The sequence below is a fragment of the Strongylocentrotus purpuratus genome, unplaced genomic scaffold (genome assembly GCF_000002235.5).
Source record: "Strongylocentrotus purpuratus isolate Spur 01 unplaced genomic scaffold, Spur_5.0 spur5_scaffold_4, whole genome shotgun sequence".
Taxonomy (NCBI): domain Eukaryota; kingdom Metazoa; phylum Echinodermata; class Echinoidea; order Camarodonta; family Strongylocentrotidae; genus Strongylocentrotus; species Strongylocentrotus purpuratus.
The window spans coordinates 3,003,688-3,031,357 of NW_022145610.1; the positions used below are offsets into that span (position 1 = coordinate 3,003,688).

The 27,670-nt window shown below is 37.2% G+C and overlaps 1 protein-coding gene and 1 long non-coding RNA gene across 2 annotated transcripts; both read right to left on the bottom strand.

Annotated features, from left to right (window-relative positions):
- Nucleotides 1-10,589: 10,589 nt before the first annotated feature.
- On the bottom strand, nt 10,590-11,882 carry LOC115929240. The gene is made up of 2 exons (XR_004066395.1): nt 11,832-11,882; nt 10,590-11,081 (listed from the first exon to the last, which is right to left on the bottom strand). It is a non-coding gene; the product is annotated as an uncharacterized LOC115929240 (long non-coding RNA).
- Nucleotides 11,883-12,642: 760 nt separating this feature from the next.
- On the bottom strand, nt 12,643-16,540 carry LOC105446084 (methyltransferase-like protein 27). The gene is made up of 5 exons (XM_030997952.1): nt 16,462-16,540; nt 15,353-15,494; nt 14,346-14,462; nt 13,667-13,805; nt 12,643-12,824 (listed from the first exon to the last, which is right to left on the bottom strand). The coding sequence occupies exons 2-5, from the start codon at nt 15,479-15,481 to the stop codon at nt 12,643-12,645; spliced, it is 567 nt and encodes a 188-aa protein (XP_030853812.1). The 5' UTR covers nt 15,482-15,494; nt 16,462-16,540.
- Nucleotides 16,541-27,670: the final 11,130 nt, after the last annotated feature.

Sequence of the window (27,670 nt, forward strand, 5' to 3'; positions counted from 1 at the left end):
TCGACATTTGTATACTAACAGTGGCGGATCAAGGGGGGGGGGGGCACAGGGGGCACGTCCCCCCCCCCCCGGCCAAAAAAATATGTTAAAATCAGCCCTAAATTCGCCCAAAATGTACTGAAAAACAAAGGCGTGCCCCCCCCGTCCTAAAAAAAGTTTATTAAAAATTTTATTAAAAAAAAAAAAATAATAATAATAAAAATATATGCCAATGGAGAGGTCACCTAAAAAGGTGACCTTACCCTCCCCCTTCCACGGAGCAAAATGTCAATTAAAAAAAATGTCGCGATTTTTTTTGGGACCAAAAAAGAGAAGAAAAATTGTCCTCTTAACCCCCCCCCCCGCTTATTCAGTGGTTGGCTGAGTCGTTGCGAGTTTTTGGGGACTAAGATATATATATATATATATATATATATATATATGTTCTCTTTCCCACCGTGTGCCCCCCCCCCCCCCCCCCCCGTGTGCCCCCCGGCAAGAAATTCCTGGACTAAATTCTTTTTTTATTTCCAATACGGGAAAACCATTGAGATCAGTAGCTTTTTAAAGATAAAGTTGAGTTCTCGTCATGCAATAGCATTGTGAAAGAAGCATTGTGGAATCGATCAGAAAAGGTTGATCATCTAGAATATAAGTATTGGTGTGCCTGCAAGGTTCTGAAATAATCAAAATGATAAGAAATTTGGCCCACTTTGGTAAAGTTACAAGCACTGTACTCAAACAGATGTATATGGGACTACACGAACTTGTGGCATAAAAATCCTTTCCGATTCTTATGATGCTACATTGCCATATTTAGAATATTAAGGCATTTGAAGGGCACGCTTTTCAGTGAACATTTTTTATCTGATGTTCTGCAACACTTGCATAATACAATGATAACGCTCACAAATTATTTTTCACCTGTTCCCAGAACTCAACCTTCTATTTAAGACCTAAAATCAGAGGTTATCATTATTCATCATCATCTCTTTCTAGATAACTTTGTAACACAGTGCTATGCCTGCTACATTGACATCTTTCTGGTAGAAAACGTCCTTGTGGAATATCTTTTGGAGTATCTTTGTTTCAGCCAGATGTAGCAGATTAGTCTTGAGTACCATACCGTATTCTTCCTTCTCGAACACACCCTTTCTCGTGATAATGAGCAGATAACCACCTGGAAAAGAAAAATAATAATAATCCTTGTGTTGAAACTATTCTGGTAGATATTAAGTCGTGTATATCCAAAATGTAAAAACAAGCGCCATAAATACGAAATCAATATCGAAGACGACTACAACAACAACAACATCACGTCCACATATTTATGTAACACCAAATGCCAACCTATTCTTACCATTAAATGATTGCTACCATTCTGTAACGATGTAAAAATGTGATAAGTCCAGTCATGAGATGAAAATGAATAACTTTTGTTTACAAAATAGTCTTTAATAATTTCACACAATCCACTTTCAACAAAAGACTTTCAAAAAATCAACTGAACTCAACTGAAATCAACCCAATCAACTTAAAACACTCTTTTGCATTGTTTGTAGAAATCATGTACGGGTTACGTAATTTAAATTAATGCTTGCATTTCAATAATTTGATCAAACGGGTTCGTTTTAACTGGCTTCTTGCCGTTGCAACGAACAGAGTTGACAAAAGACTTACTTCCGTTTCGTTGACGATCAGCCATGCACAAAGAGGACGAAAGACCTGATGCATGGTTAATCTTCAACGAAACGGAGTTCAGTCTTTTGTCAATTCTGTTTGTTGCTACGGCAGGCAGCCAGTAAAAACGAACTCGTTTGATCAAATTATGGAAAAGCAAGCATTTTTTTAAACCAACAGAACTTTGTTATTCCTGGCTCATTTTTCCTGATTGAGGTGTCATAGTCCTGTAGAAGTTTTTCAGACCTGGAAAAGTTGATAAGTACAAGTTTTTTTTTTGTTGATTTGTGTTCTAGATGGGTATTGAAGTAAATTCAGCTTGGTTGCCAGCTTGGCCACCTTGGGCAACTTTTTTAAAAGCCATATTAGCATAATCATCTAATTAGCATATGTGCAATATGTAATAATGTTGGTAATCTCAATCCAGGAAGCCTGAAAACATGGATAATACGACTTTTCAATGGTTTTCTATGAAGGAATTCATTTATGACACCAATTTTTATTTTTTAAGTGATACAAATGTCTTAAATATCATAATTAGCATAATGAGCTAATAAGCATGTGTACAATATATGGAATTCATTGCCATTGTTTATCTATAAAGCCTAAAAATGGTGCAATGCAACATTGTAAATCACTTGTGAAAGACTAATCATAAATTCATGAGAAGATATTCCATGTAGATGTAGTATAATTAGCCTAATTAGCATAATAATCTTATTAGCATATATGTGCAATATGTAATAATGTTGTTAATCTTAATCCAGGAAGCCTGAAAACATGGATAATATGAATTTTACAAGAATTCTGCCACAAGCTTGAGCAATGTCGGGCTTGTACTCTCAATGGTTCTAGCTTTAATAAACGTGCATAGACAGATCATAGTTCGCACTCATGTATTCAACATTCCTGGCCTACATACGTACCTGTCTCACCACATCATCAATTCCATCACTATCATCTGCTCTAACCATCTTCAGTGTGTGTCCGACAGTCTCTCTAAATCCAATGACTGAAGCCCAACCTTCAATGCGTTTGATGACCCCGTCATTGCCTAGACATTTCATGAGGTTCGACAACATTGCCTTGCAACCAAGATAACCACCACATTGGACATACAAATTGTGAAGCTAAATAGAGTCCCAAATAATTGATATTCTACATATATGTAGTACTACATATATGCTAATTAGGCTTATTAGTACAATAATTACATATTAAGCCAATTGCATTACTTGAAAATAAAAAATGGCATCACAACTGAATCCCTCGTCAAGGAAAACCCTGGAAAAGTCATATAATCCATGTTTTCAGGCTTCCTGGATTAAGATTAGCAACATTATTACATATTGCACATACAGTGTATATGCTAATTAGGCTAATTATACGTCATCTACATGGAATATCTTCTAATGAATTAATGTGTAGTCTTTCAAAAGGTCATTTACAATGTTGCATTGCACCATTTTTAGGCTTTATAGATAAACAAGGACAATGAAGTCCATATATCAAACTTATGCTATTTAAGACATTTGCATTACTCAAAAATAAATACTGGTGTCATAAACGAATTCCTCGTCATGGAAAAATCCTTGAAAAGTCACATTATTCATGTTTTCGGGCTTCCTGGATTAAGATTAGCAACATTATTACATATTGCACATATATGCTAATTATATTATTATGCTAAATAGGCTAATTATACTACATATACGTGGAATATCTTCTCATGAATTAATGATAAATCTTTCAAAAGTGACTTACAATGTTGCATTGCACCATTTTTAGGCTTTATAGATAAACAATGATAATGAAGTCCATATATTGTACATATTATCCTAATTATGCTATTTAAGACATTTGTATTACTTAAAAATAAAAATTGGTGTCATAAATGAATTCCTCGTCATAAAAAACCCTTGAAAAAATGTATTATCCATGTTTTTCAGGCTTCCTGGATTGAGATTAGCAACATTATTACATATTGCACATAATAATTAGATGATTATGCTAATATGGCTGTTAAAAAAGTTGCCCAAGGTGGCCAAGCTGGCAACCAAGCTGAATTTACTTCAATACCCATCTAGAACACAAATCAACAAAAAAACTTGTACTTTTCCAGGTCATGTACATGGTATATGGTACCGTCTACTGGACTATCATATGAAAGGGGAGAAATTGAACTTTCTAGAAATGTGATTTTCCCTTTAAAATTCAGATATCACCCGCCAAATGACTTTTTGGTTTCCTCTCTTCAAATTGCTTTTAATCACTCATGCGTGAAGTATGCATCATATGAGTTGCATCAAATTATTGAGGAGGATCAAAGCTTTCCAAATATGTGTCATTTATTAATTATAATTGTGATTAAGTTATGATAAAACATCGACGATTGTTTCTCGGTTTCATTTTTTGCTGGGACGTACTGTATAGCAGATGTGAAATTGGTCTCAAGATTTTAAGAAAGTAAATATAGGGTTTTTTGAATACATTAAGGGTGCGTTTAATCGACACTTTTTCACCCTAGAATCACGGTTTCTAAAGACGTTTAGTTTAAAACGCAATGCGTTCAAGCGATTTTTTCGTCGGTCGTAAAAATAAACGTGTTTGAAAACACAAACATGAAACGCTGAAAAAGATGCGTTTTGTATCATGATTCAAAAGAATCACGGTCGCTAAAATTCGATTGAACGGACGGAGTTCTCAATCATGATTGCATGACGAAGCCTCTTCCGGTTTGGGAAAAACCGCGCGCCCGCTTTGCATGCAATTTGCGTTCACTATACCATCGTGGCCTGTTCCGTTATGTTATTCCTTGTTTTTCATTCTATCATTTTCTCTTTCTGTCTTTCCTTATGTTATTCTTTGTTTCTTCCTTCTATTCTTATGTTATTCTTTGTTTTTTCCTTCTATCACCTTTTCTTATGTTATTCTTTGTTTTTATCATTCTATCATTTGCTCTTTCTGTCTTTCCTTATGTTATTCTTTGTTTCTTCCTTCTATACTTATGTTATTCTTTTTTTTTTCCTTCTATCACCTTTTCTTATGTTATTCTTTGTTTTTATCATTCTATCATTTGCTCTTTCTGTCTTTCCTTATGTTATTCTTTGTTTCTTCCTTGTATACTTATGTTATTCTTTGTTTTTTCCTTCTATCACCTTTTCTTATGTAATTCTTTGTTTTAAGCATTCTATCAATTTCTCTTTCTGTCTTTCCTTATGTTATTCTTTGTTTCTTCCTGCTATCATCTTCTCTTATGTTATTCTTTGTTTTTATAATTCTATCACTTTCTCTTATGTTATTCTTTGTTTTAATCATTCTGTTACTTTCTCTTTCTATCTTTCCTTATGTTATTCTTTGATTCTTCCTTCTTTCACCTTCTCTTATGTTATTCTTTGTTTTAATCATTCTATCACTTTCTCTTTCTGTTCTTCCTTATGTAATTCTTTGTTCCTTCCTTTTTTCACATTCTCTTTCTGTCTTTCCTTATGTTATTCTTTGTTTCTTCCTTCTTTTTTTATGTTATTCTTTGTTTTTTCCTTCTATTACCTTCTCTACGGTTATTCTTTGTTTCTTCCTTCTATTCTTATGTTATGCTTTGTTTTTTCCTTCTATCACCTTTTATGTAATTTTTTGTTTTAAGCATTCTATCACTCTCTCTTTCTGTCTTTCCTTATGTTATTCTTCGATTCTTCCTTCTTTCACCTTCTCTTATGTTATTCTTTGTTTTAATCATTCTATCGACTTTATCTCTCTGTCTTTCCTTATGTTATTCTTTGTTTCTTCCTTCTATCATCTTCTCATTCTTTGTCTTATTATTGCGATCTATGCTCAAAACAGCAGTCGACAGTCGGCCGTAAACAATTCCAGAAAGCGCGCGCCGAAGTTCCTGGGCCATACTGCGCAGTGTGATGCGCAGTGGTTTGGCTCGCAATGAGCTAGAATCAGTGTTGATCAAAAATCGCTTGAACGCAAACCGCAGTGACCTTGCTTTTTGTAACGGCGTTTTGAATTGTGATTCATGTTTGTGATTCTAGCTTCGAAAATTCGATTGAACGCACCCTAAGTGTCCTTGCTTTATAAATCATGTTCGGATTCTATAACTACGGAAGCCCATTAGTGCCACCTACGAAATAAATTTAAGGGAAATTATCTGGCGGCCGCCAGATAATTATCTGGCGGCCGCCAGTTAATTATCTGGCGGCCGCCAGATAATTATCCGTGTCTTCACGGTTGTTTCATCGCAAAGCATGCCGGGACATAATTCTAGTACATTTTTTACCTTCGCCGTGATCAGCTGTCCCGTTGCAAACAACGGGATTCTTATCGAAGCAACATCTTAATCTTGTACATAATCCGCTATTCTGCAGTGATTTTCTTTCACTCCAGTATTGTTTGTACGGTAAGAAACCAAAGTTTGTGTTTATTCATTTTTATGACGAATAAAGCTGATAATACGACGTAATGCATGAGAGTGGGCCGGGTCAAGCTTTAGTAAATGTAGGCCTAGACCTCTAGATCTAGTCCCGTATGTTTAAATGTGTGTGCATTTTAAGTAGACTGATTGCCTTGTGTTTTAGGTAGAAGTTAACCAAATTTACAGTAAAATGAGACTTATGTCTCAGGAAATATGAATAGGTCTAGATCCTATAGACTATACATATTTGATATTGGAATAGGATCTACTAGAATGGCCGACAGTTGGATAGTGATGGCAATTAGTAAATGTAAAAAAGTACTAAAAGAGGCCATGAAAACGATAGATTTGTCGATCTTGATCTGAATATAATAGTCTATGTATTGATGAGCTCTACTTGAGGATCTACATGACAGGGGCGTATTAAGGAATTTTTCGAGGGGGGGGGGTAAAATTTGAAAATCGTGCCGAAAATTTCACATCGCCTCAGCCAGCCGGTGAATGAGAGGGGGGGGGGGGGGGGTCGGTTAGAGCATCTATTTTTTCCCGAAAATATGAATTTGGCAGACCGATATTTTGTTCAGTTGATGGTAAGGTCACCTTTTTGGGGTCACCCTTTTGGGGTCACCCTTTAGCACAAAAATATTTCCCCATAATCTAGTCTGATAAGGGTTCTTTTGTTACCGTTATTCTTCAGGTTACAAACTTAAATTTGATTGTCTTTTTCCTTTTATTTATCAGTTGCAGCATCATCAAACACTATATGGCCTAAGAATCAGAAGATGACGTGGATGCTACGAGAGAGCTCATTTCACAATGGACAACAGAAGTGATACGTGACTTTCTACAAGGAGGGGACTCAAGCTTGGAGAAGTCATTACTTTATGGGTGTTCTCTGCCCTGACGCTGGGGGTACTGTTCAGCCATGAGAGGTAGAGAGGTAGAGAGGAACTGGACGATGGATGGATGGGGGGGGGGGGAAGAAAGGCATGTAGAGATGGCCGTCTACTATGTATAGAGACATTTGTGTGCTACTGGATAAGGACCCTCCATCACTAGAGGGAAGAATAATGAGAGACTACAAAGAGGGGAAGGCATTTAGTTATTTTGTCAGTTTCTGGTTAGGGAGACATTTGTTTCATCTCCTGGGAGAAAGCTGTCTGAAATTCAAAATGTATTTGATACTTGAATAAATTTAGTTCATTTTCTAGACTGGTTCATGTCAAACCATTGATTCTACTTTCTTGTGAGTATACACTGTAGTCAGAGAGAAAAAGAAGTAACACGAGTAAAGAATGAAAATTGAAAAAGAAGCCAATATTTGAACGAGGAGGAGAAAATGGAGATTACGTTGTTGCCCATCAAGTTGGAATAATTGTTCTTACTGTTTGTACATAATGGTCATATATTATAAGAACTGTATTGATCAATCTCAGGAGTCTTATACATGTAGATTGATTAATACAGTTTTGAGATGATGATGATGATCGTGATGATGAACGAGAAGGAGAAGAGGAGGAATATATCAAGAGTTGATGAAGAAAAGATTGATAGAGGGGTTATCATTACAGAGAGAAAGAGAGATAGACTAACATGAGGAAGGGAGAGCAAGAACAAGGCTATGACATAGGGGAAGAGATAGAAATCAAAATTATATTTATACAAACATTTACTAAATTAAAATAATAAATTAGAATACAAGGCGAGAGGAAAGAATGCAAACTAAAATTGAGCAAAGACCATCACTATATCGTTCACATTATAATATAAATTAAGAAAAGGTACATGGAAACATGTACATTTGTAAAATTCAATCTTTCATTCTCTTGATCTTCCTCTTCACACCTAATTCTTGCACTCCCTGTCTATCTCTCCCACCCCTCTCCGTCTCTCTCTCTCTCTCTCTCTCTCTTTCTCTCCCCCTCTCTCCTTATTATCACTCTTTCTCTTTCATTAAGTGTCGACATCTCTCTCAATGCCTCTCTCTGTTTCTATGTTTCTCTTGTTAAATATTTTAAACATCAGGTCTGTCTGACCTTCCTCTCTTGAATAAATCATGAATAACTTCAACTCAGTGTCCTACATACAGTAATGATTGCTTAGTAGTCATCTACAACCCTCGCTGTGTTGTTTGATTTTATTTATAAAATAAATATAACCATGAGATCAATATCAACAGGTTTAATGCAATGCATATAAGTTGACATCCTATGAAGAAGTAGTACCAATCTCTACCAATCTCTGGTTCGTAACAAAATTTAAAAAATTAAAATATAAAAAAACCGCTACTTTTAAAGCGCTTACCACCAAAATCTCTAAGCGCTATAACAAACAAAAATAGACTGATAAACAATTACATATTAAACAAAACAAAAAAAGTGTGAATAAACCTACAAATTACAATACATATACCGTACATGTACATCAAAGTGAACAGAGCCTGGCAGCAGAGTTTTGGATTCTCTGGAGTTTTGCAATGAAAAAGATCTGCCCGTATTGACTTAACACAGGGGACTTATGCTAAAAAAAAAAAGGGGGGGGGGGTGCTGGGAACATGCATGTGCTTACCCTAAATAACACTGAGTTGGGGGGGGGGGGGGTACCACCTTTAATGCAAACGCATTTAAAGGGATCCGGTAACTTTATCTCAGATTCTGAAACAAAATCCTGGATTTAGCTCATGCTGCAATGATAATTTTAGGTCAGTCAAGAACTCAATGACTTTTACAATCCAATCGCCTGTCTGATTATCAAGATATTTACGATTGGAAAAAAAATGTACTAGAATTATGTCCCGGCATGCTTTGCGATGAAACAACCGTGAAGACACGGATAATTATCTGGCGGCCGCCAGTTAATTATCTGGCGGCCGCCAGTTATTTATCTGGCGGCCGCCAGTTAATTATCTGGCGGCCGCCAGTTAATTATCTGGCGGCCGCCAGTTATTTATCTGGCGGCCGCCAGTTAATTATCTGGCGGCCGCCAGTTAATTATCTGGCGGCCGCCAGTTAATTATCTGGCGGCCGCCAGTTATTTATCTGGCGGCCGCCAGTTAATTATCTGGCGGCCGCCAGATAATTATCCGTGTCTTCACGGTTGTTTCATCGCAAAGCATGCCGGGACATAATTCTAGTACATTTTTTTTCCAATCGTAAATATCTTGATAATCAGACAGGCGATTGGATTGTAAAAGTCATTGAGTTCTTGACTGACCTAAAATTATCATTGCAGCATTGCAACATGCATGTTCCCAGCACCCCCCCCCTTTTTTTTAAGCATAAGTCCCCTGTGTTAAGTCAATACGGGCAGATCTTTTTCATTGCAAAACTCCAGAGAATCCAAAACTCTGCTGCCAGGCTCTGTTCACTTTGATGTACATGTACGGTATATGTATTGTAATTTGTAGGTTTATTCACACTTTTTTGTTTTGTTTAATATGTAATTGTTTATCAGTCTATTTTTGTTTGTTATAGCGCTTAGAGATTTTGGTGGTAAGCGCTTTAAAAGTAGCGGTTTTTTTATATTTTAATTTTTTAAATTTTGTTACGAACCAGAGATTGGTAGAGATTGGTACTACTTCTTCATAGGATGTCAACTTATATGCATTGCATTAAACCTGTTGATATTGATCTCATGGTTATATTTATTTTATAAATAAAATCAAACAACACAGCGAGGGTTGTAGATGACTACTAAGCAATCATTACTGAATGTAGGACACTGAGTTGAAGTTATTCATGATTTATTCAAGAGAGGAAGGTCAGACAGACCTGATGTTTAAAATATTTAACAAGAGAAACATAGAAACAGAGAGAGGCATTGAGAGAGATGTCGACACTTAATGAAAGAGAAAGAGTGATAATAAGGAGAGAGGGGGAGAGATAGACAGGGAGAGCAAGAATTAGGTGTGAAGAGGAAGATCAAGAGAATGAAAGATTGAATTTTACAAATGTACATGTTTCCATGTACCTTTTCTTAATTTATATTATAATGTGAACGATATAGTGATGGTCTTTGCTCAATTTTAGTTTGCATTCTTTCCTCTCGCCTTGTATTCTAATTTATTATTTTAATTTAGTAAATGTTTGTATAAATATAATTTTGATTTCTATCTCTTCCCCTATGTCATAGCCTTGTTCTTGCTCTCCCTTCCTCATGTTAGTCTATCTCTCTTTCTCTCTGTAATGATAACCCCTCTATCAATCTTTTCTTCATCAACTCTTGATATATTCCTCCTCTTCTTCTCGTTCATCATCACGATCATCATCATCATCTCAAAACTGTATTAATCAATCTACATGTATAAGACTCCTGAGATTGATCAATACAGTTCTTATAATATATGACCATTATGTACAAACAGTAAGAACAATTATTCCAACTTGATGGGCAACAACGTAATCTCCATTTTCTCCTCCTCGTTCAAATATTGGCTTCTTTTTCAATTTTCATTCTTTACTCGTGTTACTTCTTTTTCTCTCTGACTACAGTGTATACTCACAAGAAAGTAGAATCAATGGTTTGACATGAACCAGTCTAGAAAATGAACTAAATTTATTCAAGTATCAAATACATTTTGAATTTCAGACAGCTTTCTCCCAGGAGATGAAACAAATGTCTCCCTAACCAGAAACTGACAAAATAACTAAATGCCTTCCCCTCTTTGTAGTCTCTCATTATTCTTCCCTCTAGTGATGGAGGGTCCTTATCCAGTAGCACACAAATGTCTCTATACATAGTAGACGGCCATCTCTACATGCCTTTCTTCCCCCCCCCCCATCCATCCATCGTCCAGTTCCTCTCTACCTCTCTACCTCTCATGGCTGAACAGTACCCCCAGCGTCAGGGCAGAGAACACCCATAAAGTAATGACTTCTCCAAGCTTGAGTCCCCTCCTTGTAGAAAGTCACGTATCACTTCTGTTGTCCATTGTGAAATGAGCTCTCTCGTAGCATCCACGTCATCTTCTGATTCATCGGCCATATAGTGTTTGATGATGCTGCAACTGATAAATAAAAGGAAAAAGACAATCAAATTTAAATTTGTAACCTGAAGAATAACGGTAACAAAAGAACCCTTATCACACTAGATTATGGGGAAATATTTTTGTGCTAAAGGGTGACCCCAAAAGGGTGACCCCAAAAAGGTGACCTTACCATCAACTGAACAAAATATCGGTCTGCCAAATTCATATTTTCGGGAAAAAATAGATGCTCTAACCGACCCCCCCCCCCTCTCATTCACCGGCTGGCTGAGGCGATGTGAAATTTTCGGCACGATTTTCAAATTTTAACCCCCCCCCCCTCGAAAAATTCCTTCATACGCCCCTGTCATGTAGATCCTCAAGTAGAGCTCATCAATACATAGACTATTATATTCAGATCAAGATCGACAAATCTATCGTTTTCATGGCCTCTTTTACTTTTTTACATTTACTAATTGCCATCACTATCCAACTGTCGGCCATTCTAGTAGATCCTATTCCAATATCGAATATGTATAGTCTATAGGATCTAGACCTATTCATATTTCCTGAGACATAAGTCTCATTTTACTGTAAATTTGGTTAACTTCTACCTAAGACACAAGGCAATCAGTCTACTTAAAATGCACACACATTTAAACATACGGGACTAGATCTAGAGGTCTAGGCCTACATTTACTAAAGCTTGACCCGGCCCACTCTCATGCATTACGTCGTATTATCAGCTTTATTCGTCATAAAAATGAATAAACACAAACTTTGGTTTCTTACCGTACAAACGATACTGGAGTGAAAGAAAATCACTGCAGAATAGCGGATTATGTACAAGATTAAGATGTTGCTTCGATAAGAATCCCGTTGTTTGCAACGGGACAGCTGATCACGGCGAAGGTAAAAATGTACTAGAATTATGTCCCGGCATGCTTTGCGATGAAACAACCGTGAAGACACGGATAATTATCTGGCGGCCGCCAGATAATTAACTGGCGGCCGCCAGATAATTTCTCTTAAATTTATTTCGTAGGTGGCACTAATGGGCTTCCGTATATAACAATACCAATCATAGTCATATTGGTAAGACGCTTAATACTACGTTTCCAATCTTTTAGATTGTAATTATTATTACACCGGTCATACCCCGGTCCGGCCAGGAACCATTTCACAAGTGCAGATATACCAATCCAACCACATTACAGATAAACTTTAGTACTGGTAATGCGATTGCATTGTGAAAGGAAAGGTGTGGAAAGTATCAGAAACAGTTAATCATGTAGAATGTAAGTATTGGTGTGCACTGCAAGGTTCTGGAGTCATCAAAATCATAATAAATTTGACCGAGTCTTGGTAAAGTAACAAGCACTGTACACAGAAAGCTATATATAGGACAACACACATGGTGTCGGGGCTAGTACTACCTTGATTTCCTTGTCTTTCTATGCTCATTACTCAGCCAGTATACATTTTCTTCCAAAATTGTTTGGCACATGTCATTTATTTGTAATCTTGAACATTCAGTGTAAGTTTTGTTTGATTCTGTGAGAATTAATTTTCTTCTTTTTTTAACCAGAACTGGAGTTTATCTTTAACGTCCCCATGCTACCGGGTAGCTATTTAACGCCTGGTTGGAGAGTGTCAAATTGAGATTCATGTATGGTTTTATAATATTCTGACCTTTCTTCACGAGTCGTATCATTTCAGGTAGATGAGTGTGGTCGAGATGGTTTGGTAGAAAACATCCAGTAGATAACGCAACATCGAAAAATCCTAGTGGTAAAAGATGGGACAAACACATATCATGTGGTCGTATTCTCGATAGCTATTAGTCTAGTTCTGGACTGTATATGGATTTACTAGACCTAGACCAGAACTAGACCAGATAGCTTTGCGCTAATGGGTCAGGTCAGCCTAAAGCCTCGGTCACAAATGCCATTACGAACTGCTGCGAACGCCGTACGAACGATTTTCAGACAATGGAAATTCGGGAAGACAATGGAAAAACAGGGAGTTTCGTACGAAACCATCGTTCGTATGAACCTTTGTGACCGTAGCATTAGTCTCTAGAGTTAGGTTCATGCACTACCAAAGGGAAAACTCTCCATTCTGTGAAAATAAAATTCTGTTCTTCATTCATCTCTTTTTACTCCCGAGTGCCTTCTCCCTTAGGTCACCCCTTGACAAATATTATGGATAGTATTATCTAAAATTAGACCCTCCTAAGTCATACATTTCTGAAAAATTTGAATTTTGTGTTATATTTTTGTGTTGGAACGAATGGTAAAGTTGTCCGCCACTAAACATCACACACAAAGACATTACCGATTCAGACGATTTGAAAAGCATCTAGTGATTATGACTTACATCAATGCATGTCTTCCCAGTTCGTTTCCGATCTCATTCAAATTTTCACATGTCTACTTTTCAGATTTTTATGCTACTAAGGTTGGATTTCCTCTTTCGTGAAAGAAATTTCGCATAATATTTACTTAAAGTTGGTGGAAAGCAGGGATATATCGGGCTATTTTGTATCTAACTTTAAACAATGTACTTTATTACTGAGAGGTTGCATAAGAAATAAGACATCGACATCCACTCATTTCGATATTTACCGTCTTTGTAGTTAAGAGGAGTTTCGGGTCCAAATGTAGCGTTAATCAACTTTGAGTAGACTCCTTTCTCGCTCGCGATGTTCAACGAACTCTCGGACATATCAATTCCGTACAGATTGAGGTAGCCTACATCCGAAACCTTTTTTTGAAAGACAGAATATAAAATATATAATATTGGAACCAGACATTTGAACGACCTGTAGTTAGTGACTTAACAGTTATTAATTAATAATTATGAATAATTAATGAATTAATTATAATAACATTATTAATTATTACAATGATGTCAGTTTTGAATAAAGGGGGTTGTCACATTGTCAAATAAGCAAATAGATGCGAAATATATTCAATGATCAAAGGAGAAAGAAGGTGAGAAAAAAAATCATCAAGATTATTTTGCCATTTTACTACTTGACTGAAAATCCGGAAGTTGCTGGTAGCGAATTTTGAAGGGGAACAAATTAAACGCCCTACACCCTCTTCAAGCGACGCCTATGGGAATAACAAAACTCGAGGATAAAATATGAATACATGTGTAAATAACATTTTGGGTGAAAGAAAAATCTGCAGAAGACATCGCTGAAGTTATTTTGTTCTTTTTGTGTGTGCATGTTTGTGACGAGATGTGGAGAAAACATGAATTGTGCAATAGTGAGATTCATGATATCGGGATACTTACTGCTTTGCCAACCAAACCAGTTCCACATCCGACATCAAGAATACAAGCATTTTTGTTTGGTTCGATTTCCTGAAGCTTAGCCGCCGTTTCAGCAGGTCCAGCCCATTCATTGCTTACCTTAACAAGAGTATATAACTCGTACTTAAAAAAGAACTTCACATTTTGACTTTTCAGGGAGACGGACGTTTTTGGAGGACATTGGGTGTCCCCTGTTAACGAGACAGGTCACACATGAGTAAAACAAACGTGACCTTAAGCCACACTGCTTTCTTCTCCACTGCATGAAGCAGAGACAAGACGCATTTATATGTCCTTTTTTCAGATTCCTGTGTTATCTTAAACTTGGAAATTATTGTCAACTTAATTTGCAATATCTGTGGCTATCGTAAATGAAAAGTTAGTGTTCAAATTCTTTGGGAATATTTAGAAGATTTTGAAATTATGAATATGAAGAAAAGTCGATAGATTCAGTTAAAATAGTCTATACAATAAGGTTTATATGCAACTCTGAAGTCTGGCTCAAACGTCAAGAGTGCCGAACATGCCTCGAAGGTCATCCATTGTCTCTCTCCTTAATCCCTAGTCACGTGATCCAATCGGTGTGACCATCCCGGAGCCTATATAACCTGACCATTCGATCTACCGAAATAAATGTTGAGTTTGGAACATCTACATAGATATCTGATAGGTTCTGACCTCAATGGGGTCAGATTAATTTTGTAATTTGTATTAAATTCAATTAATTCATATCTATACATCAATAAATAGCTATGTCCTAGCCCTCTATCATTCATCATCCATAACATTACATAAATGGAATAGAAGACAATTATCTTATAATTTGCCGCGTTTCTTTTCAGTGACCTGATCGTTATTTTAGTGGTCCGTATTTGAACACTAGGATAATTGAAACAAGAAGGATGAGTGTGTGTGTTTGTGTGTGTGCGTATGTGTGTATGTGTGCATATGTAAAGGGTGGCATTTCTTCAAGAAAATAAATACATTACCATATCGTAGTCTGGTGCTATATTGTCGTAAAGCTTCGCCATGTCCTCCTTGTTTTGACAATCCAGAAGATTATCAAAGACTGCCTGTACCCCGCATGGATCGGTGATGTCTATCGTCTTGAGATCCATAGTTCACAATTTCCTAAAATATGCAAATAACATGAAGTATAGTTTGAATTCTATTAAAGACGATGAATTATAAGTCGAAAAGGTAATCATATTCCCAGGTACTAGGAAGCGAAACCACATGTAGGAAATTCAAAAGAATTTAACATTGAAATGAGGTATGTGTCTTATAAATAGGCCCGTGTGCGGTAGTCATCATTTTCCCTTGTGAGTTACGGCAGTGAGCTGTAATCCAGCATTGTCTCCAAAGACATGAAAGCAGAGTTTCCTTCTTCAGTTGCAGCAACCACCAGCGCGTAGAATTTTGTCACTTGAGTGTTTCCTGATGCCCTTTTGCACCTAGATCAGGTCAAGTATCAAGTATCAACTTTATTTTGTTTTCCAGAAATCACATGTTACAAAATATAATAGAGTTTAATCAAAACGGTACAATGTGGAAAAAGAAAGACGAGGAGATCTTGGTTGAAGCAAAGTTTGTTTAGTTAAGACCCCTTAGATGATGTGGCAGAGATAGCTGATATATGAATACAACAACTAATAATATATGGAATATATAAATAAAAATATCACTTGCTGAATAAGGACTGCGTCATGAAATTCTCGTTTCGATTGCATTATCACTTACGCTAATCAGTCACTAACGCAGTCCTACGTCAGGTCAATAACGCCTTGTGTTCAATGAGCATTGTACAAAACAAACTGCATCTGGAAGGAAAACTGCAAAGATGAGGGCGATGAAATACATAACCCACCACACGGTAGAGCGATGCCATTGAGGTCGGCAAAATGGTAAAATCATTAGATGTCAAAGACTTTTTCGGAAACTTGCCCGTTTCAATAATTCCACTTCTCATTAAAATGTAGACCTGATCATTGATCTAACACATCTGTGGTATGTCCATGATCTGATACAGCAATGCAAAGCTCGTCTTGTCAACATCTAGCGCAATGAAAGCAAAAATAAGAAACTTAGCAATACTTACAAGGTACGTACACTGCCCTCCAAAAGTTTGAGAAGACCTGTATTCTGAACTGCGATGGTACTGCGATAGTTTACACCAGTGTAACAATATTATAAAGCTTTTTGTGAGGCAGTCATGGGCGAGATAATGCGTTAATAACGTAAACCTACCCCGAATATACCAGGAAGAGGTCACTGATTTTGATCAATTGTACCAGCATTCTTGTTATTTCCCCATTCTACAAAATATGATCGAGGGGGGGGGGGGGGAGGGGGTATGCGATGGACGAGGGATCAAAGTGAACGAGAGGGGTGAAGGTAACGGAAGTGACTCCCCCCTCACAGATTTTTAAAGTTTTGTTGTATTCGAAAATTACATTCCTTAGCAAAACTGTAGTAGAAAAACAAGCAATGTACTTCTTCACGCTTCACTTTTACTTTGCCGGTAATAAGTGTGCAGTCCGAAGGGTTGTATTTATTTAGTAGGTAAATTTTAGTAAGAAGGGAGGTTGGGCATGGATCTGAATTCTATTTCCCACTATTTACTTGTACATTTTGAAGGATATTATGCGAGGGAGCGTAGCGACCGAGTGAGACGATTTTTGCAATTGTATTAGGCTGAGGAGGCGAGTTGGCTCAGTCGGTAAAGCGTCTGCCTGTCGAACCAAAGATCCCAGGTTCGACTCCCACCCAGGCGGATAACTGAAGTTTGCGTTGTGTGTTAATGTGCCCCTTCCCTTGTTCATAGATGCAGGTTATGTCAAGTGGAAAACACTCCGTCCCTCGGATAGGACGTTAAATGAAGGCCCCGTGTACAGGAGAGTCACCACCCTTGCACGTTAAGAACCCATTGCATTATTCATATAAGAGTAGGGGAAAACCCCGATGTAATGGTCCAGCTGCACACCCCAATCAGGCCGAGTATACGGCATCGGCAAGAATCTTCAGTATTGAAGGAGGCAGATTATCTTGAAGAAGAAGAAGAAGAAGAAACGCTGCCCTCCAGGGCCCTCCAGAGCCTAAAAGTGTGTTGCAGTCTTTAGTCAGTATTTGATATACATCTGTTAGTTGGTACTTGTCATATTTTTCGGGGGGGGGGGAGACGACGTTTCCCGCTGTCCTTCGGGATCTAATGAAATAATATTCACTAATATACAATAAGCATTCCTTAGGGTTAGGGTTAGAAAAAAATAGTTCTTTCGTTTAATAAACACATAAATATATGGGAACACCGTAATGCATTTTCATCTATTTCAAACAATGGTCAGATTTTGTGCAATGGGGAAAGGACAAACATGCTGGTATAATTGACCAAAACCAGTGACCTCCTCAATCCGGATGAAGATGGTATATTCGGGGTAGGATTACGTTGTTAACGCATGGACCCGCCCATGACTACCTTCTGAAACGCTTTACAAATTGTTACGCTGGTGTCGACCGTTTTCCTTAAAAGGGCTCTTATTTTTCGTGTTTGAAAATTGATTTAAATCCATGTTGCAATTCCGTGAAAAAAATCGTATTGGAAACATACAGAATTGAAAGTAAGACTCTTCGGGGAAAATAGGCAATATTGACTGTACTCTTCCATATTTGGGATAAATGGTTAGTCATTTATTTAGTTTTCGTATGACCTTAGCATTGAATTCCATTTACGTCATGTACATTTAACAAGAATAGGCACAATGCAGAAATTCTACAATTTGACAAATGTAGAAGGGAACCGCATAGGCCATTGGCCTTTCGAGGCAGAACCCTAACAAATATATGAATCCGACAATATGTACTAGACGCACAGAATATATCTATCTATCAGGCTATAGTTCATCCAGACGTTGGACAAAGCCCTCCTAATAGCATTTCCATTCTCTTCTGTCTCTAGCTTACCTAGTCCAAGCGGACGTTCCCATGTATGATGTTAGGTCATCTCTCCATTTTCTCTTCTGCCTTCCTCTTCTTCTCTTTCCCATCCTTGATTACCATTCTGTTAAATGATTTGTCTATCTATTGTCATGAAGTCTTGCTACATGCCCAGCCCATCTCCACTTTGATTCTCTAACTTTCTCCATGATGTCTTTAACCTTTGTTTTCTGGCGGATGACTTTGTGATTGATTTTGTCTCCCAGAGATAAATGCGACATCTTTCTCTCCATAGCTCGTTGATTAGTCACAAGCTTCTGTTCTCGATCCTTTGTCAATGACCATGTTTCTGATCCATATGTCATAGTTGTTAGAATGCATTGGAATTCACAGAATATGACTTAACAAATCAAAAACTTACAGTCAAACAAAATATAAACGAATACCGAAGTTGTGTCATTGAATTTAGAAGATTAGAGTATCAAATATCTATCTTTTGAAATTACATTATTTTATGATACCTGTTTTATAATGCTTCATCAGTTCTTTAATTATATTTATGTTCCTACTTATAAATTGTATTGTTTGGAAGAAAATAAATGTTCATTTGAATTGAAAAAAACAAGAACATTAGATTATCAAATATCTATCTTATGAAATTACATTATTTTATGATACCTGTTTTATAATGCTTCATCAGTTCTTTAATTCTATTTATGTTCCTACTTATAAATTGTATTGTTTGGAAGAAAATAAATGTTCATTTGAATTGAAAAAAACAACAACATTAGATTATCAAATATCTATGTTTGAAATTACATTATTTTATGGTACCTGTGATATATGCGTCACCGTCTATTTTATGAATTATATTGATTTTCCCTCATCAAGATAAAGTCGGTTTTGCCAAAAAGAAGTACTACTTTGACTATTTTACGTATTGATTGTTAAAATAATTTGTTCCCCTCATTAAAATGTTTGTTTTGGAATTTTGAAATATCTGCGTGATCAATGCAACTTTGATTAGGTAAAGATTCGATAGATTTTCTTGAGTAGGGAAAATTGCTGTTTATACCGCGATATAATTCAACGAATCGTTTGACTCATAACGAATCTTAACTATCGTCATTTATATACATATTCATGATTATGTAAAAGTATGCGCATGGGCATTTGATGAGTTGGTAAATGGGAGATCAAATAAACCGTGACAGTCATGGGTAATTTAAATTTTTCAATTGTCTTTGTTAATATTTTGTAATTGTTTAATGTGTGATGTGCGAGAGGGTGATTATTAAATAATGTAGAGCACCGTTGTAATAATCCAAACAAATTTCATGACAAGCACGTAATCACATACTTTCCTCTTAAATTCTGTACTTAAAGGGGAATTAATTAACCTCAAACTACATGTTAAGTCGTTATGTCGCCATTGTGTTTGCGCACGGCCCGTTCTGTGACGTATCGCATGGACTCGACCGCTATTGCGTACGTCCGTTTCCCTGCTGTAATTTGTAAAATGATCACTGTAGATCACATTGTTTTTCCTGTCGTACTTGTAATTTTTGTCCAGAGATTTCTGTCCCTCAGAGCTGCTACCTATAGCTTGAATATTTAATTGCAATTGTGTTGGTCTGGAAACCGATGAAACAATCTCCCCTTGGTTTTCGAGGAACAATTATTACAACCAAACACTTAACAGTACACCATGTTTGACTTTTATGCGCTACATCAGTTCTCCTTGCGATACGTCACAACCCGGAAGTTTTAAAGGGAAATTTCGATAAACTGGCAAGCTTCCTTGGGGAGCAGACGCCGTCGTAAATATGGCGAAGTACGGTCTCTTTATTGTACTTGCAAGACGATACTATATGGTCTACAGCAATGCTCTTTATATCAAATGAAACGTTTTTTCTTACTCCCAATGTCATGATAATGCTTCATAGTCGAGAGATTAATTCCCCTTTAAGTAAAAGCCCCTCTAAAATCCTGAGAGCCCAAAATTTGTCGAAATTATTTTGGTAAAAAATGACAATAACGTGAGAGGGTATGACATCTTACACACACTTTCGCAAGTTTTTTTAAAATAAATGTGTTTGAAGACGAATATTGATGACAGGAATGCCATATTTTGGATTAACTGTTGTACGCAGAGAACCTCAAATTTGTATTCTTTCATCATCATTCGTCTTCAAACAAATTAGTTTTTCTTTAATCCTTGTAGAAATCTTCTTGAGTTTGTTCATGTACAGTTCTTTATGATGTTATAAGTTAGATTAGTGCCCACACAGGAAATTTTGCTTCATTTTCTTTCGCTTGCCTCCTGTAAAGGTAAGCACTGTGTACTGCTCGTATTATCAGACGAGTGGTAGCGAAAATGAATTATAATTACAAAAGCATATTTCCCTTTGAAAGTGGCCGTTAGTTTGCAGCTAGGCAGGAATCTTTTGTCTACGTATCTGCAAGGAAAATCCAGTTAAGCACAGGCCTGACATATTTTCTCCTGGCGGCATCGAAGATGGTACAAATTAAGGGAATGAGCTAGATAGTACTCCATCTCTTAAAACCCCTTGAATATATCTTCTTCACCGGAGTGAGCCAGCATTCTTGTTATTTTCTCCATGTATACTACCAAATCTGATCCCTGTGCGTACTGCCCTCTTTATTTTCATTAAACGAAATCGTTTTCACTGGCTGCCTGCCGTAGCAACAAACAACAAAGAACGTCTCCTCGACAATCAGCCATGCATGAAGTCTTTTGTCTTTTTTGTAGTAAGGGCAGACAGCTAGTGCAACGGATTATTTTAATAAAACTAAGGAAATGCAATCATTACTTTAAACAAACAAAACTTTGTTACTCCTGGCTCACTTTTTAAATTGAGGTGTCATATGAAAGGGCAGAAAATGAACTTTCTAGAAATGGGATTTTCTCTTTGAAATTCAGATACCGTTCGCCAAACAACTTTTTGGTACCCTTTTTTCAAATTGTTTTAATCACTCATGTGTGACCTATGAATCACACGAGTTGCATCAAATGAAAGAGGAGGATCTAAGCTTTAAAACTACATGTCATTTATTAATTTATAAATCATGTTCAAATTAAATAATTCTCAATGTCGTGTTCTAACATTTCAATAGGTTACGCACAATACTACTGAAATTTGTTTAGGTTTATTATTAGAAAAAGGTAATGTCATCGTGTTTATTTCCTTTAAAAATAATGACATGCGTGAGAAATAGAATTACGCTAACAATTTAGATCCGGTAGTAGAGCAATAGCTAATACATCACATCCCTTGAAATTCCCATTATTGTGCCGAATTAGAAACTGAGTAGACCCCAAGCCATGCGAATAAACCAGTATCATAACATCGTTCCTTAGAATTAAGGAAGAAAAGGCGAACTTGTATTAGGTAAGCGTAAGAACACCTTTGGGGTCCTATCGATGTAATTTTGACGGATCTGGATGTAATATCGGCTGCTTGCATCCTCCCTCCGGGAAATCGCTTCTTTCGACTTTTTTTTACTCTGACCCACCTAAGGAGCCGATGGTGTAACGCACCCTCTGTCCCTATGGTCGGCATGTGATGCCATAAAAGTCGATGAATAACTCATAGCCTGCCATAAAGCTGCTAGCACGCTATTGTTAAGGTGCCATGTACACGCTAGCAAGCTATTACTCCTCTGCTTCTTGCATGTCTGCACGCATATGTAATAGCAGTTATTGTTCATGCCCATTGGACTGTGCCTAGTGTTTTGCACGCGCTATTCACAGAACCATCGCGTTAATAGGATTATCTCCAAAACAATCTGGCACAGGGGGATTTGGGGCTTGGGCCGTGGGGATTAGCCCTGTGGCAGAATAAGAGTTAAAGGGATCCGATAACTCTGTCTCAGATTCAGAAACAAAATCCTGGATTTAGCTCATGCTGCAATGATAATTATAAACCTTTAGATAAGTCAGGAACCCCATGACTTTTACAAGCCGATCGCCTGTCTGATTATCAAGATATTTATGATTGGAAATCGAAACAAAATTTTGCGTTTACCTAGCGGTTTTCATAACACTACAGTCTATTGGGGAAAACGAGTATGGTAAAACCGGTCACCCAAAGATGTTTAATTTTTCGAGGCACTTCTTGATCATTTTGAAGGGTTTTTAGGATTTCAATATTACACCATATCACAGACACTGATAACACGCAGGGCCGTGCATCTCAGATTTAACATCGTTAAACGATGCCTTTAAGGGAAACTCTACAAAGGATTTTCAAGAGGTCAGCTGAAGGGCAATTTTGAATACTCTACTATTAATGGCTTTGAAAACCCTATTCGGAATTATAGTTGTCATTGTACAATTTACATATTTGTTAAACGGTGACGTACGAGGCTATTTAAATCACCTTACATTAATTTTTCGAGTTTACAGTTTCAAACATTCAGAGATCGAGAATTATCCGTCCCTCGATCTAGCCACCAAACCCAATGAGACTTGAGGATTCTAAAGGAATAGCAGGAAAGAAATATGATTCCCCCATTTATATTTCGAAGGATGGAGGGTTAGATGATTCACGCTCTTTAATTCGATTAATACAACAAAAATAGAAATACAATTAAAGAGGAATAAATAACCGATCTTTCAAAGGATTAATACAAATAAGAAGACTGCGTTTTCAATGATATAGCGAAAATTAACCATTGTTGGTAGGGCCTATAATGGTAGATATCATTGGCATTACCCGCCTACCATATGATCTCTGCAGGCTAGTAGTAAGAAATACGTAGGATGAGGTAATTAATGTTTGGACGACTCTGACGCGTCGAATAGCGGTGACGATACGAGGGAAGGATTTTGATGATGGGAAATCAAAACGCTGCGGTCGGCTCAGCTGTTTCTTCAGAGAAATCAGAAGGAAAGGGTTTCTATAGGCAAGATTATACAACCAGAATGTTACATCCGTATAGCCACAGGCTAATTCTGTTTCTCGTTATCTCATCAACTAACGCGCGATCGAGATATAACCATATGATTACGTTGTTTTGTGAACTATTTTCACGCTGTCAATTTTTGCTCGCTCCTTTGACGTCTTACTATCTCCTTTTTCCTTTCGCGTTCCCCTCTTCCGTAAAGTATGTTTTTTACCACTCTCAATTTTTGTCAACATCCTACCTCACTCACCCCCCCCCCCTTGATCCCCTCACAGTCCCTCCCCTCCCTTCTTTCCCTACCCCTCCCTTCTTTTCCTTCCCCTCCTCCTAAACGGTGGCGGTTGCCCTAATTGTCCGCGAGTAAATTCAAGATTTCAAGACGGAAGGGGCTGGTGCGCCCCCAGTCTCCCTAGGATTGTGCAATGAACCACCATAATTATTACAGATTGATTTAAATTTTACCTTATTTTAGTGGAATCTCCTTTTTTTTAAAAATAAATCGATTTGAATTCCAAAACACTGCAATTTAAGTCTATTCGATTAATACTAGATATCTAAGAGTTGCATAGACACAATAAACATGTATAGCGTCATCTCTCGTTCATAAGCTATACAGTTTGTCCTAATCTTCTTTAGATATGTGTATTTGATTTAAAACGTCTTCGCTGTGGTTTTCACATTCGCTGTTCTTATTTTTTGCTGATAAGTCTTGAAAATGTCATTCTCCATAAAGATTTCATGGATCACAGGTGGTGATAGAATCGTACGAAAACGATTCTCAACACTGGCGTAGCTATGAGGGCGGGAGGGGATAACCGGGGGGGGGGGGGGGTTGGGAGTGGGCACGAATAATTGGCAAAATTGAATGAAAACAGTTAGAGAAAGAGACAGGGAGAAGGAGGAAAGAGAAAGTGTGTGTGTGTGAGAGAGAGAGAGAGAGAGAGAGAGACAGAGAGAGACTGGGCATGGCAACAACCCTAATTCTGAACACATAGGATTTCATTTCATTTAAATCAATTTATTGTTTTCATTTCCAACAAATTACAAATATCATAATGATAAAAACTGATATATAAACTATGCAAAACTTTATTACTTTTGAATTAAAGACAAATCAATACAAAATTTCACGACAAATGAAACCTGATCTACGTATATTCTGTGGAAATTGATTAATTATTTTTTGTGGAAGACTTAGGCTTGAAAGCAAGGCGTCAAGTTATCCTAGTTTTACCAGTGTATTATGTCACATTTGTCATATCTGTCTCGCTATTTCTATTTTGTTTTTGGTTGACGTTTCTCTTGAGAGGTTGTGATCTTTTTTTGATAAACGAAAAATAAAACCGTCCCATGAAGCTGAATAGTCAGAACAGATGGAAACAAAACAGGATGGGGTTAATAAAGCGATGCTTTCCCGTTGCCGTGACAACTCCTTCATGTCGTCTGGGCTGATGGGAGTCGGGTTACGGGGCATGAAGGAAGCTGAAAGGTCAACTCAAAAGAAAAAAAGGGTTTTGCTAGTTCTTGCCCCCACATGCAGTTAATGTGTCGACTTTTAGTTGGCATGGAAACGATGTCTGGGACGTGCTCACGTCTTCGACATGCCCCGTAGATCGAGAGCAGAGATAACTGTAGGGCAAACAGTGTTGACGACATGTCATGTAATCCACTGCTCTCTCGCTGTCTATCTTCAGTGGCGTAGCAACCGGGGGCTGAGGGGACAAAGCCTCCCCCCGCCATCGAAAAAAAATAAAATAAAATAAGAATAGTGGAAAATGGAAAGATAGCTATACAAAAAATTTATAAAAAAAGAGAGAGAAAAGACCCTCTGTACACCCTCCCCTGATTTTACGACTTTCTTCTCTTGCATTTCATCCATTAAAATAAAACCATCCCTTTCATATGACACACGTGCCCCTTCAATGGCTAGTACCACAACCTGTGATTTCTTCCCTACATAATGTTCAACTCCTATCGTTCAAACTCGCCATTTAATGGATAGATTCGTCCGAAATAAAGGAGGCTAACTTAATGATATCCCTTTGACCCCTGCTCATTCTTCTTCAAACTTAAAGGTGAGTTGTGCTGTGAAGAAAATACATGCACTTGTAATCACTTAAAACACTTAGGGTTACTCGAGTGCCTTTCATCGGCCCAAAATCGACGTTTATTCTATAATGAATGTTGATTGAATCATTGAAAACAGATCTAGATTTATATTTTATGTTACACCTAATACTATGATATAATGAGAATGATAATTTCGTTGTCTCTTAATTCCTGATTTGAATATAATAAAAAATGAATAAATAACAATGAAATTGTCGTTAAAGAATCATGTCGTAAATGAAAACAAATGATGTGTTTCGAGCAATTATTCGGCTGGAAATGGACCAAATTTACATTTCTGAAAAAAAGTGTGTTTGACTGTGTGTATACCAATGTAGTGATCTGTAAAAGCGAGTGTAGTACGTGCTATGAATTACAATAAATTGTTTTGTTGGGTGTGTTTGGACGCTATGAAGAAGATGAAGAGAAAGAAGAAGAAAAAAAAGGGACGAGGAAGAAGAAGAAGAAGAGAAGAAAAAAAAGAAAAAGAAGAAGAATTAGGAGGAGAAGAAAACAAAAAAGGTAAGAAGAAAACGAAGAAAAAGAAAGAAAAAATGAGGAAGGAGAAAACAAAAAAGAAAGAAAATGACACTTGCCGCAGTGAAATCTCTTCAAATTTTCGTTAAAATCAAATTTCTTCAAAATGTCTTCAAACTAAAAAAAGAAGAAAAAAAAGGTAGAAGAAGAGAATATAGCAAAGGAGTGGGGGAGGAAGAGATAAGAAAAGGAAAAAAAGGATGAGAGAGAGAGAGAGAAAGAGAGAAAGATAGAAGGGGGGGGGGGGCTAATTTTAAAATAAAGAGTGGTGAGTGACATTATGAAGGAATATTGGAACGGAAGTGTTTATGCCTCATACATGTATGTGTGGAAAAAAACTGCTTAGAGATAATGCGTTAACATGTTTATCTTAGAAACAAAAGAAGAGGGAAGCAGAATATTCAAATTCGAATCTGGTATTTTAGATGCAAACTTCGGGGAATACTGAAAAGGTTAAAAAGCTTCCTAAAACCAAAAACAAGTCAGGTTCGTTTTTATCCCGTGTAAGAACCTGAGGGATTTATTCCTTTCCCCGTTTGAGAGTAGGAAGAAACCAGAAATAAAGAACGATAAATCCCCCAACGGTTGGTGCTTACCATAAATCCGTACTACACTCTAACTAGCAGTAAACCCCCCTGGTACATTACACCAGATTACATTTACATATATTTGCACAAATCCGGCTTAAGTTCCGTTTTTTTCATTCATTTTTCTTCATCGTTTTTATTTGATGTTCCACAAAAATAAATGGAAGATTAGACAGCATAGAGGATAAGAGGGCTCTCAGAGAATTTTCTGGAAATATTTCCTCTTCGGCTTTCAATTATAACTCAGACATAATCTTCTGGGAAGGAATGAAATGTATGAGAGAGACAGAGAGAGAGAGGGGGGAGATGGAGAGGGAGAGGGAGAGAGAGAAAGCGAGAGAGAGGGAAAGAGAGAGAGAGAGAGAGAGAGAGGGGGAGATAGTGATAGGGGGGGGGGGGTGAGACACACAGAGAGAAAGGGAGAAGGGGGAGGGGGTAGGGAGAAACAACTAATCATTCAACCGAAAAAAGGTGGGATTTGAATGTTATACTATGGTAATAAAGAAGGTAACAATATCATTCATAATGTATCTATCCATTATGATGACATCTCATAAACGACTCCAAAGTATTATGTGAGTATTATATCATCAATCATGAGCTGGGCCAAGATTCGTTGAAAGCCTTGATCGATGAAGAAAACATATACATGTATGATATTACTGGAATGATAAATGGACGTTCCAGTCGGAGGTAGGATTTGAACTTAGAGCTTTCTGGTCCAGTGTATAGCGGCATATCCACTAGGCCACAATCTATCCTATACACGCACGCATCACCATCAGTTCAGTAGTGGTTCCAGAAACCCATGTTATTTTTTCCAGGATTTTACAGCAAGCATTTCTGTCCTTTTCGTTATTCTGCATCTTTTATGTATTCTAATAAATGGAAAATGAGTTGGTAATGCGGAAAGAAAATTTGGATTTGTGCTGTTGAAATAATCTAAATGTCATGACTACATTGTACACAAGTTCTCTAACTTACTACCCCCACCCCCGGCAAAAGAGGATAAATATTCTTCGAAAAGGTAAGATTTGTCTAGTTTTTACCTCTTGCACGTGGAAGATTTGAAGATGAAAGGATTTCATGCCAACAAAGTTGTTTTATTGTTAGAGGAAGAAAAGGATTTGTTACTAAAACGTACTTTCAAACTCTGTACTAGTTACCTTGTAATTGAAATCCTCTTCTCCTTCACGCCATCTTCGTCCGTCT

Excerpts from the sequence above, each read along its gene's own strand:
- LOC105446084 (XM_030997952.1), bottom strand. The coding sequence starts at position 15,481 with ATGGATCTCAAGACGATAGACATCACCGATCCATGCGGGGTACAGGCA. Across the intron at positions 13,806-14,345 it reads CTGGTTTGGTTGGCAAAGCA|GTTTCGGATGTAGGCTACCT; the intron begins GTAAGTATCCCG and ends TTTCAAAAAAAG. Across the intron at positions 12,825-13,666 it reads TCCTCTTAACTACAAAGACG|GATTTTTCGATGTTGCGTTA; the intron begins GTAAATATCGAA and ends TTTTACCACTAG.